A 13,608-nucleotide genomic window follows, 5' to 3' on the forward strand; every position below is an offset into this window, starting at 1 on the left:
CACTCATGCGTATGGGAGGGGACCCTCCCCCGCTTGCTAATCTCGTCATTTCCGGTGGAGCTGTCTTTTATAATCCCAGTGTTTTAGTTTAGCTCGACTCACTATTCATTGTTGGTCCAAAGACCTCGCCAAAGGTACATGAAAAACGCCCGATCTCCAACGCTTGTCCCGGTCGGCGGATCGAGTTCCATTACGGACGCACAACAGCCGGACCGTCGGGGCGGAAGAGCACCTCAATTCCCCAGTATCGCGCTGGCGAAGAGGCCACCCTTCAAAGCCCCATGGCTAGGAGCCTATCACAAAGGCTCCAGGGGGGTGGCGAACAATCCCCCCCTCCTAACCGCTGGTGCGTGGATTGCCTTCCCGGGAGATACCAGGGATGCATCCGCTAGTGGGTCACCATAAACCAGAAGTCCACTTTCTCCATTATTGTTCAGTTTGGCTATTTGGTCAAAGAGGAAACTGCTGTTTCCTCCTCACCCCTCCCCGTCCTACACTGGACAGGCAGCTGCCTGTCAGGTGTAGGAGAGGAGGTGGGATGCTTACAGTCACCGGGGAGGTTTGCTCAGCAGGATTGCCTTAGCACTGCTGCTGGCCCAGCCTCCCCGATGCTTTTAAATACAATCCCCCCCAACACCAGACAGGCCAGTGTCTGTCAGGTGTAGGAGCAGGGCCAGGGTACTTTAATCCATCAGGGTGTTCCTGGCCCAGCTTAGCCACACTCCCACAATGGAAATATACCCCAAATTTGTAGTAAACTAGTTTCCTTTATTAGGTTATTTAACTTCTCACAATTTGGGTTCTGGAAAATTGGTTCACATATGAATTTGCTTAATATCTGATTGCTCGGATGGTGTTTTGAATGTGTAATGTCCCACTTTTAAAATGTAACATCAATGAGAAACATTTTTGTAAAAAAACAAAAGGGGGGGTTACCCTAAGGGAGTAAAAAAGGGGCAAAATGTGTTCCCCCAATTGCAGACAGTTGAGGACGGTTAAAGAAATCAGCGATTCAAGACTCCTGAATAGACATTTTTCAAAAAAGCCAGCATGGCAATTGAGTTAATGAATGTTCATGGGGAGATACTAAAGGACCTTTCTAGGAGCCATTTTGATGTGTGTGTCCCTCATGTACCTGAAGAAATGTCCACTGCATCACCTGTCATGCCTGCCCCCGACATGGCCTCAGAAGCAGGGCTTGACAGCCAGGGACATCAGGACTTGACTCCTTTAACAGAAGAAACTGTAAGTTCTGAGGAGGATACCACTCAGCAAGAGCCACCTGAGGTCGATCAGGTGCTGCCGAGCACAAGTGCATCCTCACCAGAATCTCCTCCACCTGTCAACAGGCTCCGAGACCGAAGGCATCAGGAGCTGAATGAGAGGCGAAAGGCTGCACGCCTGCGTGTTCGACGTGAGCTCAGCCCTGAGTTTTGACAGCAGCCTGGACATTGTTTTAGGGAGATAATGAGATAATGAGCCAGCACGCTATTTCAGCAGACCTGTTGCCTTGAGCAAACCGTGCTTGATGTCAGGACCAGACACTCTGTGTGACCTTGCTTCAGATCTTGCGGATTCTTCGGTTTGGACTCAGTTGGTGTTTGGACTTTCAGCATCTGTTTACCTGCTCCTGATTTACGGCTAACTGACCCTTGGCATTTCCCTGACTACAACGCTCTGCCCTTATCGGACTCAGCATGATTTATGGACTATGACTCTTGGTATGTTTTGATTGCGGCTGTGTTAAACTGTTTGGGACTTGTTTGTAAGGCTTTTCTGACTGAATTATTGGCTGACCCTGGACTGGCTCTCCAACCTGCTTTGCTATCTGTTGCTCACTGGACCTGACTGTGACATCACCATTCCCTTCCACCAACTCCCCTTCAACCTCTCACCTCTTACTGCCCCCAAGAAAGCTCCTGGCAAACATCATGCCAGATACACCAACACTACAAGGAGGAGGCAATTTAGGAATGTGGCAAAGACATTTGCACATAGTACTCCTGCGGGGCACTGAGCTGTGCAGGCCAAATACCAGTGAGATCACCCTGAGGTGCTCAGAACAACACAGTCTCCATATGAGCAAAACAATCCAGGAACACAAGTAGAGAGGCCATCACTTTCATGGAAGGTGGCAGGAGTTGATGTAACAGACGACTGCTTCTTAAATGGACAGTTCTATGTGGCCTGCTCCAGAGTGAGCTCACCAAGCAGCCTGGTGATCCTAGCACCTGAGGGCAGAACCACCAGTGTGGTCTACAGAGAGGTCCTTCAGTAGGAAAAAAAAGTACATATGTCTTACTTCATTTTTTACACTACAATCTTTTCCATTAGAATTCCTACAACAAATTTTACATTTCAGACTTCACATCATCAGTATTATAACTGGATTTATGAAACTTAAATATCATAACGAATCATGGGTATCAGGCTAGTAGCTAATAATTTTGAAACTATTTTTAAGAAAACATGTAGATCCTGAAAAAAGTATTCGAAGTTTAAAATACTGTGGCTAAGTAGGATTGAACTTATAAAAACTAAAATTTTACCTTGATTTTTGTTCATTTCTCCTCTCACTCCTATTGTAATCACCACAATAATTACTGAACAGAATTCATTCTCTGTTCAATAAAGTTATATGTAATTATAAATGTCGAAGGACCTTTAAACATACTAGTAAGTTCAAGGATCAGAATGCAAGAAATACAGAGAGAAGGATGTCCTTGTTTCCCCACAGTGTTAAGTGCAGATGCTAGGGGGGAAATGTTTTGGAGGTCCCTTAGCCCATACTTCCAGATTCAGGGACCATTAAAAAAAAAAGTGCCAAGGACTTCAGTAGGGTCTCTAATTTCTAAAAAGTGATTCTCTAGTATACTGTATGACTCAGAAAATTTTCCAGTGTTTAGTCCCCACAGACAACAAAGAAAAAAAATGAGGGTGTTGATGAGTCAAGTTCCAGTTCAATAAGTAGTTCAGGAAGGTAGTAAGGTAGTAAGTTTTGTTTGTAATATCTACTATATTCTGATTTCCCAACCCGTTCTATTGTTAATTTGTTGTGATTTGGAATTGCTTTTTTATGGATACAGCAGCTGTCTTAAACTAAACAGCCCTTCTAGTCTATGAGTAAAGTGCTTCAGCAACGGTTGTGGCGCACAAAACTCAAAACCACCACAATCTCTAACAGCTTTTCCAAATGATTTTTACAAGAACTCTTAACAGTTCTTAACATGGAGCACACGACAGGGAAATTGTCTTCAAACATTTTATTAAGATTTTTCATCGTTTTTTACATAAGATAGTAAATATAACAACAACTTCCTATGATGCTACCATTCACCCTTCCCCCAAACAGCCAATCAACAAGAAAACAATGTAAGAGCTGCACACATTTAAACAACTAAAAGTAGAGAACAAGAAAGAGGGGGGGGAGAGTGAGACAGAGCCGGTGAGAGGACTGCCAAGTCCCTGCTAGGGGTGGCGATCCCCTGCCCCCTGTGGCCAGTGGGAGAGAAATAATCTTTAAAAAATCAACAGTGACAGTGTGATGTCACTTCTGAGGAACCCCGGAAGTGACATCAGTCCTCTCTCTAGAAATCACAGGAAAGTCTATAGTTTTACCATAGAATTTCCAGTGATTCCTAGAGAAGTGTGAAGACACCTCTGGGTTTTCACTGGAAGTGACATCACACTGTTGCCAGCAGTGCCCTCCATATTCCCATCCCCTCAGGTTACCAGGCCATGACTGGCAATTCTATATATAAAATTGCCCTATATATAGGCCATTTCCAGCTCTCCCATTGGCTGTGCTGTGCACTCCATCAGCCATTGGCCCATCAACCACCACTCAAGAGTACTTGCATGCCATTGGCTGGGGGCTGGGTCTGCTCCTCTCCATCACCCACTGCCAGCCTGGACACTTTTCCCTCACAGAATTAACTGCCAAAACAGCTGTCTCTCCTTAAAAAGACACTTCTCCTTCTTGACTCCTGTGGGACTAACTTTTCCCTCAGTGGCTGTTGCTAGGCAACCAAGCTTCATTCTGTCAGTAAAAAGGCAAAGGCAGGAGGCTCTTTCCAGGCCTTTGTGGGGAACTCATTGGAGCCAGTCCTGACTAGGGTTGCTAGCTCCAGATTGGGAAATTCCTGGATATTTTGTGGTGGAGTCTATGGAAGCCAGGGTTTGGGGAGGGGAGAGGCCTCAGCTGAATAGAATGCTATAGAGTCCACCCTCCAAAGCAGTTATTTTCACGGGGGGGGATCTGTTGTCTGGAGTTCAGTTGTGATACCCGGCAATCTTCAAGCTTCACCTGGAGGTTGGCTACCCTAGGTGTAGCAGTTAGTGCTTCAGAGCCAGGTCTGCCAGACCCAGGTTCTTGCTGCAGAAACTGAGTGGGTAATTTTGGACCACTCACAGACTTTCAGCAAACCTACCTCACAGAGTTGTTGTGCTGATCTAAAGGGGAGAGGAGAATGATGTAAGCTGCTTTGGTCTTCACTGTGGAGAAAGACTGTACTTTTCCTCCCAGGGGACCCTTGTTGCCAATCTCTAGGTGAGGACTAGAGATCATGCAGAATTACAACTGCTCTCCAGATGGCAGAGATCAGCTCCCCTGGAAAAAATGGCTGCTTTGCAGGGTGGACTCTGTGTCATTATACCCTGATGAGGTTGCTTCCCTCCTGCTTGGCTCCCCACTGCAGAGTTTTCCTAAGTAGAGACTGCAGGTTGGGGAGGGGGAGATGGAAAGCTGAAGTCAGAGGGGCATATAATGGTAGGTTGATGGTTGGCTGGGAAGGAAATAGGGTTGCCAACTCCAGGTTGGGAAATTCTTGGATATTTGGTGGAGCCTGGAGAGGTTAGAGTTTGAGGAGGGGTGGGTTCTCAGACAGGCACAATGCCATAGACTGCACCCTCCAAACCAGCCATTTCCTCCTGGGGGACCATTGTTGCCAATCTCCAGATGAGGGCAGGAGATCACTCAGAATTACAACTGCTCTCCAGATGGTAGATATCAGTTCCCCTGGAGAAAATGGCTGCTTTTCAGGGTGCACTCTGTGTCATTACATCCTGCTGAGGTCGCTACCCTCCTGCTTGGGTCCCCACTGTGGAGAAAGTCTGTAGTTTTCCTAAGTAGAGGCTGCAGGTGGGGGGGGGAGAGATGGAAAGCTGAAGTAACAGGGGAAGATAAAGGTAAATTGATGGTTGGCTGAGAAGGAGATAGGGTTGCCAACTCAAGGCTGGGAAATTCCTGGATATTTGAGGGGTGAAGCCTGGAGAGGGTGGGGTTTGTGGAGGGCTGGGATGTCAGACAACTACAATGCCATAGCTTACACCCTCCAAACCAGCCATTTCCTCCTGGGGGACCATTGCTGCAAATCTCCAGGTGAGGGTTGAAGATCACTCAGAATTATAAGTGCTCTCCAGATGGTAGAGATCAGTTCCCCTGGAGAAAATGGCTGCTTTGCAGGGTGGACTCTGTGTCATTATACCCTGCTGAGGTTGCTTCCCCCCTGCTTGGGTCCCCAACGCGGAGAAAGATTGTAGTTTTCCTAGGTAGAGGCTGCGGGGTGTGTGTGTGGAAAGCTGAGAGTGCCTGTAGTTTTCCTAGGTAGAGGCTGTGGGGTGTGTGTGTGGAAAGCTGAGAGTGGCAGATAAAGGCAGGTTGATGGTTGGCTGAGAAGGAGACAGGGTTGCCAACTCTAGGTTGGGAAATTCCTGGATATTTGAGAGGTGAAGCATGAAGAGGGTGAGGTTTGTGGAGGGGTGGGACCTCAGACAGGTACAATGCCATAGACGACACCCTCCAAACCAGCCATTTCCTCCTGCTAAACCATTGTTGTTAATCTCTAGGGGATGGCTGGAGATCACTCAGAATTACCACTGCTTTTCAGATGGCAGAGATCAGTTACCCTGGAGAAAACGGTAAGCTCTGTGTCATTATACCCTGCTGAGGTCACCACAGCAAATTGATGCTGAGTGCCCAAGGCCAGGGCACCCACCCAGAGCCTCTTTCTAGAGCTCGTTGTATTTATTTCCACAATGGGCCTTATTCCTAGTATTACATATAACTTGTGACTGCAGTTTTCCTTCCGCTGCCCTTACTTCTACATTCCAAAATGACAAAACCACTCAGTACTTCAATTTCCTTGACTCCCTAGAAGGCATTCCAGGCAAATGAACCACATTTACTCCTGGATCTCATTATGCTGGGGTTTTGCTTGTAGCTACAGGATATACTCAAAATAGACTGAAGACATATGCCTCTGTAGCCTTTTTCTTTCCTTTAATGATATATGTTCCAGGCTTTACTTTTTTGCTAGTATTAATTTTAACCAAATATTTATTCCCTATTTTCTGAAGTTTACTTACATTTAAACATTATCACAATTTCCCCTTTATGATTATCTGTACAGGTTTCATTGAACTGATTGTCCTAATTGGATTTGGGAGTTCTAGACTCTTAGTTGTCTTGGGTAGGGATGGGCATGAACCAGCTCACAAACTAAAGTCTATCATGAAGTTCTGGAGTGGTTCATGGTGGTGCCTTTATATTCAAAATCCCCCCCCCCATCTTTCCTGCTAGTGATCTGCGCTGCTCTCTGCTGTTGGGGTTTGGGAGTTTTCTGGAATGAAGGATCTGATTCTGATCTTCCTGTGCTCATGCTGATAATCTTTTTTAAAAAAATCAACATTTGGTGACAATGTGATGTCACTTCTAGGCTGTAGATACAATCTTATGACTAAGCAACACCATGGTGATGGACTTCCACATCATCTCAGAGCTAGGAAAATACTTCCCTTATTTCTAATTAACTTGAGATAACTACATTTTTGTTAAGAGAAAAGGACAATTATTTTACAGTGCAGTAAGCCTCAAACTAGAGATTCTGGCAGTCAGATTCTGCCTCCTCTCTAGCAGTAGAGTACACTGCATTAACTACCTACTGCTCTGGGTACCATCAAAGTAGTTAACTGAAAGACGGGAGATTAGTCTCACTAAGCTACCCTTGCTTTGCTGGGTAAGGTGATTCTAGGAACCAATCATGATACCTTGCTCAATAAATCTATAGCGATTATTGATACTCCAAGCAATTCATCTGCCCTGCAAGAATGAAGCCACTGTCAAAGCATCCTGTTATTTGCTCAATTGCTGCTCTGTTGCATACCCTCCTCTTCCAGAATCCTCCTTCTGTTACAACTTAGAAACTTTGCTTCTTATGGGACATGACACATATTTTTCATGTAAACATGTTCCTCAATTAAGATTAGTATTATACTGTTGCAACTGCAAGATCTCACTATTAAATTTCTATAAAGGGGCATATCTTACAAAACATTTACCTTGACCACAGTTGTAATGTCACTGTGCTGCATTTTCAGCTCCTCTTGAGTGGCTTCTCTGAAAGAACTGTCCTCTGTTTTTTCATACAGTTCTCTGGCTTTCTCTTTGAGTTGTTGCAGGTCATTAGCATGATCTTCTACTTCTGAAACAATAGCTTGGAAATAGTCCAGTTGTGAAAACTTTTCTTTCAGGCCATTCTGGAGCTCCAAAGGCTGTTCCGCTTTGTGATCTACTGACTCCAGCCATTGGTCTAGCTGATTTTTCCTCTCCAGATAGTCATTCCACTGATTAATTACAGACTCCAGCAAGCTTATATTAAAGAAACACATAGTAACTTCAGAAATCCTGCACAACTTCAGAGATACCATTGATCTTACAGCAGGTTGATCAGCAGGGCTGCTAATATAGATTTGTATTGAAAAAAATGAATACATAAACAAATATTTGCACAGAGAAAATGACACTGAAAATATCACTTGCCATGACTCTCTGTATGAGTCAGGTTAAAGGTAAAGGTTCCCTTGCTCGAAAGCCAGTCGAATCTGACTCTAGGGTTGCGGTGCTCATCTCCGTTTCAAAGCCGAAGAGCCAGCACCAAACCCAATAATTCTGTGTGAGTTAGGGCATATTGTTAAAGGGGCTGGGCTACCCTGTCTGTGGATGTCTCTATGAAAGAGAGGACCTGAGAGGGGAAATGATCAAGACTCTATCTATATTTTTAAAAGGACAAGAAGGGTGGTGAGTGAGATGTCCCGACCTACGTGTACCCTGAACCTGAGAGAGTTTGCAGAGTGTGGTAGGCAATCTGTGAGTGGAGAAGGGGCATCACAGTTGTCTCTAACTCTTTTTCATACATTTCTCTTCCTTCATTTTGATCTCTTCCTTTCATGATCTGCCATTCATCTATCCCCATGTAAGCCCCCACCCCCCAATTTTTCAGTCTCAACTGCCCCTCACCCATCCTGGTTGGCAACTTAGAATGTATTTAATAGTAGTATAGGAGCAAAAAAAAAATTACTATTATGAACAGAAGGGGGGGCTAATATTTCCCCATAATCTATCAAAGTGGTAAAAGGATGCTTTCCCTCCATCCTTAACTGTAATATGTTAATGCTAAATATAAATACACATTGATGGGGTCCGAACTGGCAGAGACTGACCAAGAGACAGATCTTGAAGTCGTAGTAGATAACTCAATGAAAATGTCGAGACAGTGTGCAACTGCAATAAAAAAGTCAAACGCTATGCTGGGGATTATTAGGAAGGGAATTGAAAACAAATCAGCCAGTATCATAATGCCCCTGTATAAATCAAAGGTGCGACCTCATTTGGGGTAGTGTGTACAGTTCTGGTCACCACACCTCAAAAAGGATATTATAGCACTGGAAAAAGTGCAGAAAAGGGCAACTAGAATGATCAAAGGTTTGGAACACTTTCCCTATAAAGCGCTTTGGGCTCTTTAGCTTGGAGAAACGACATCTGAGGGGTGACATGATCGAGGTTTATAAGATTATGCATGGGATAGAGCAGGTAGAGAAAGAAGTAATTTTCTCCCTTTCTCACAATACAAGAACTTGTGGGCACTCAATGAAATTGCTGAGCAGTCAGGTTAGAACGGATAAAAGGAAGTACTTCTTCACCCAAAGAGTGATTAACACATGGAATTCACTGCCACAGGAGGCTACAAGCATGGACAGCTTCAAGAGGGAATTAGATAAGCATATGGAGCAGAGATCCATCAGTGGCTATTAGCCACAAGGTATAGATAGGAACTCTCAGTCTGGGGCAAGTAATGCACTGTATTCTTGGTGCCTGGGGGAGGGGCAACAGTGGGAGGGCTCCTAGTGTCCTGGCCCCACTGGTGAACCTCCTGATGGCACCTGGTATTTTTTGGCCACTGTGTGACAGTGTTGGACTAGATGGGCCATTGGCCTGATCCAACATTGGCTTCTCTTATGTTCTTATGTTCTTAATCTGCCTCAGTGGAACAAATGAGGAACAGAAGTTAGAACTTATTTATTTACTTTAATTATATCACATCTTTCTCCCAAGGAGGACCCAAAGCAGCTTACATTGTTCTCCTCTCCTCTGTTTTATCCTCACAACAACCCTGTAAAGTAGGTTAGGATGAGAGTGTATGATGGACCCAAGGTCACCCAGCAAGCTTCCATGACTGAGGGGGGATTCAAACATGGCCTTCCCAGAGCCTAGTCCAACACTTTAACCACTATACAAGTTTAGCTTCCACTGCAGATATCATTGGGGGGCTGGAGATAACTTGGGCCAGGATATTCCAATTCCTTTCATTTTTGGTCCTGTAATTCCATTGATTATCCTGAAGCTAGTGGCCAGTTTTAAGATTCCCAGTTTTAGTTTCTGAGTTATGCCTGCCACAAATAGGCAGACAGATGGACATGTGGATCATTTTATTATTAAGGATGGTAACAGCTAGCCAAGTTGTTTTGTTATAAAAATTGGTTTGGATCAGGGTCATATGGGGGGCCCCAGATGGAATCTTTGTCTGGGGTCCATGGTGGCTCTTGACAGTCTTGGATATACAACCTGATTCACACTTTCATTTCACCAATGAAATATGTAACCGATGAATGGCTGATGCAGAGATAGTTATTGTGCAAAAACAACATCGAGTGAATTAATTGAACCAAAGATTAAGTTGTTCTCAATAAACATAATTACTAAATAATGATCATATTTTAGAACAAACAGGAATGAATATACTTACCTTTGATAGCTCACTGAAGTTTTGATAATGCTACTCCACTCATCCTTTAATGTTTCTAGCTGGCTCCATATCACTTTCTGCCCTTCCTCATTGCTACTTTTAAGGGCTTGTTCACCTTTGCCAACGGCCATGTTTACCTTGACTTCTCCCTCTCCCTTCATTAAAAGGATGTCCTGGGAAGCAAAATGATTCTTAATTTTCAAGTTCATTAGTTTACAGACATGAAGAAACCCCCATATCACGCTTTGCAACAATTCAAGGCTGCATCATATAAGCAGAAGGAGTTACACAGACAGCTTTTTCAACAGGCAATACTCTGACATGGATTTCAGATTCCTTTTGGCGACTCCTTACAGACGTATTACTTTACAATTACATTAAATAAGAACATAGAAAGAACCTTGCTAGGTCAGACTAGCAGTCCACCTAGTCTAGCATCCTATTTCAAACAGTGGTCAACCAGTTGCCCTGGAAGGCCAACAAACAGGGAATCTCTGTTTTACTTCCTTCCTCTGATTTACTTTCTAGCACTGCTATTCAAATGTTTACTGTCTCTGGATGTGGATGTTCTTTTTGGTCATCACAGCTAGTAGACTTCATGAATCTGTCAGAGCTTCTTCACTACCTTGCTGGATTCTTTTTCTAAATAATACTATTCAGTATATGTGCTAACTTATCTTTATTGGACTGAGTTCAATATTAGTAGAAAAATTATTCCTAATTTCATAAATAAATATACAAAAAGTAATCAAGGGTAATACTGTATTTTGGTAGACTGTCTTTCCTTGGTCTCTGTTATCTTTGGGGAGGCTCAAACATTTTGTTTTATCTTCACAGAAAGTACAGTATGACAAAACTTTTCTAGTCTTTAAGATGCCACTTGACTTCTGTTTTATTTTGCTATAGCAGTCGAAAATGGCTACGCCTTCTGAAAACTTTGAAAGCCTCTGGTCTATAGCAATTAGTTCAGATACCAACAGTTCCATCATTTTCCTTACTTTACCTGAATTTGCAAAAGACGTTTTTCTAAGGTAATTTTACTCCCAATGGTGCCCTCTGCAGAGACCAACTTTTCTTTCACATCTTTCACCCAGGTCCACACATTCAGCAGAGCTTCTTCAAAAGCTTGGTGCTCCTGGAGGGCCACCTGGGCAGCCCTCAGCTTTTCTTTGACTTTCTTGATAAGATTCTGATATGCAGTAAAATGCTGAGATGCCAGACGGATTTCTCTCCCAGCACTATGCCCTTTCTCATTTAAAACTTGTGTCCTCTGGGAAAGTTTATCAAAAGATTCTCTTAAAAAAGAAAATTTAAAATTAACAATGAAGTACTCAGTTACAGACATAGTGATAAAACTATGGGCTATATAACTGAGATGACAATTAAAAGTCATTTGGAAGTAAATGCTAGTAGTTTCATTTAAAAATACATGAGTAAAATTACAGTAATTGAAAATACAATTGTTAGACCATATGTCAAGAGCACCAGTAAAAAGAAAGTACAACCAAACTGCAGCCCTATAATATTTGCACTTAAGTAGAATTTGACTGTATATACTCATCCACATAATATTGGCATAAAGGTAAAGGTTCCCTTGCTCGAAAGCCAGTCGAGTCCGACTCTAGGGTTGCGGTGCTCATCTCCGTTTCAAAGCCGAAGAGCCAGCGCTGTCCGAAGACGTTTCCGTGGTCATGTGGCCGGCATGACTAAACACCAAGGCGCACGGAACGCTGTTACCTTCCCACCAAAGTGATACCTATTTATCTACTGGCAATTTCTTGCTTTCGAACTGCTCGGTTGGCAGGAGCTGGAACTAGAGACGGGAGCTCTCTCCGTCATGCGGCACACTTGCGTCTCGAACTGCTGAACTACCGCCCTGCCACAGCCTGCAGTTCAGCGTCTTAACCACTTGAGCCACCACAACTCTTTGCCAAAATTGTCCCTGTTTTTAATGCCAAATGATATCCACCATCTGCCTAAGTGTGAACTTGGCTCCATCATATGGCTCCAGTTTAGGCTTGCCAATTCCTAAGTGGGGGTGGGGGATCCCGAATTTCGCAGGCTCCTGCCTGCCACTGGCCAGCTGGTTGGCGGGGGAAGCACCACCCTAAGCCCCGCCTGCAGCAGCAGCTACCCACAGCCACCAGTCTCCCTCCCCTCTTGTGAGATTTAAAGGGCCCTAAGCTTCAGCTGATCAACAGGAGCACATGGCCCGCCAATCAGCTGGAGGGCCCTTTAAATCTTTCAGGAGGGGAAGGAGAGGGGCTGCCGCCAGCCGTACACCTGAATACCAATCGACAAATTCCCCTCCCCCTCCTGGAATGCCCCCCAAAGCCCCCCGCCAGCCGCAAAATAGGACCTGCAGGAGCCATTTTGGGGTGGTGCTCACCATGCCCTCTCATAAAAGTGCCCACCAGTTCAAAATGTTTGGGGACTGCTGCTGTAAATATTTGAGTTTGTAGAGTATTTCTGCCACTGAAGTGCATAAAGCAAACAACTGTCAAAAAAGGAACAGTCAGTAAAGTTGGGTTTATACCTTGCAACCAGTAGCTCTTCGAGAAACGCTTCCACCTTCTGCACCTCATTTTTCTTATCAGGAATGTGCTGTTTGGTCTCTCCCAAAGCTTCCGTATGTATTCTCTCCTCCATTTCACAGAGCCACAGGCTCTGCTTCTTGCATAGACCTTCAAAGCTATTGATGAAAGAAAAATATAAGAGCTGTTTCTAGATAAGTCCAGAATTAATTCACTAGTAATTACATAGTTATGGCCAGGGGTCATTTCGTAGAAAAAGAGGTGCAAGAGCTCATTAGCATAACTCATCAGCATAACTTATTTGCATATGCCACACCACCTGACATCACCGGAAGTGTGTCAGAAGGCAACACCCACCACTCACGCTCCACCCCAAAAATCTCCAGGGATTTCCCAACTCAGAGCTGGCAAGCCTACCTGATGGCACATGTGGGGGAAAACAAACAAACCACCCATGTCAGGTAAAGAGGGGGGATACCAGGTCAATATATTTTTATTCTCCTTGGCATTGATGGCTGAGGTGCTTTTTGTGTTCCCTTACTGTTTGACAGGCAGCCTTCCTCTCTGTTATAGTTGACTGTGGATTTTGCCATTTAGTGTTATTTTTGTCAGCCACAATAAGGTCACTTTCAGAGAGGAAAAGCAGGCTCAGCATGGGTTATGTAAAGGAAGATCTTGTCTCACTAACCTGTTAGTGTTCTTTGAGGGAGTAAACAAACATGTGGACAAGGGGGACCCAACAGATGTTGTTTACCTTGACTTCCAGAAAGCTTTTGATAAAGTTCCTCATCAAAGGCTCCTAAGTAAGCTCAATAGTCATGGGATAAAAGGACAAGTCCTCTTGTGGATCAAAAACTGGCTAATTCATAGGAAACAGAGAGTGAGTATAAATGGGCAATTTTCTCAGTGGAGGGTGGTAAGCAGTGGGGTACCACAGGGATCAATACTCGGTCTGATGCTTTTTAACTTGTTTATTAATGATTTGGAGTTGG

The 13,608-nt window shown here is 44.2% G+C and overlaps 1 protein-coding gene across 1 annotated transcript in view; it reads right to left on the reverse strand.

Annotated features, from left to right (window-relative positions):
• SYNE1 (spectrin repeat containing, nuclear envelope 1) overlaps window positions 1-13,608 on the reverse strand; it is a 436,861-nt gene that overhangs the window by 268,045 nt on the left and 155,208 nt on the right. The window contains exons 47-50 of the mRNA XM_015426162.1: window positions 12,619-12,774; window positions 11,086-11,377; window positions 10,083-10,255; window positions 7,339-7,648 (exon numbers count right to left, since the gene is read on the reverse strand). Of these exons, the coding sequence (XP_015281648.1) occupies window positions 7,339-7,648; window positions 10,083-10,255; window positions 11,086-11,377; window positions 12,619-12,774 (931 nt within the window). The remainder of the gene's footprint in view (window positions 1-7,338; window positions 7,649-10,082; window positions 10,256-11,085; window positions 11,378-12,618; window positions 12,775-13,608) is intronic.

The sequence above is a fragment of the Gekko japonicus genome, unplaced genomic scaffold, assembly GCF_001447785.1.
Source record: "Gekko japonicus isolate JY-2015 unplaced genomic scaffold, Gekko_japonicus_V1.1 scaffold223, whole genome shotgun sequence".
NCBI lineage: Eukaryota > Metazoa > Chordata > Lepidosauria > Squamata > Gekkonidae > Gekko > Gekko japonicus.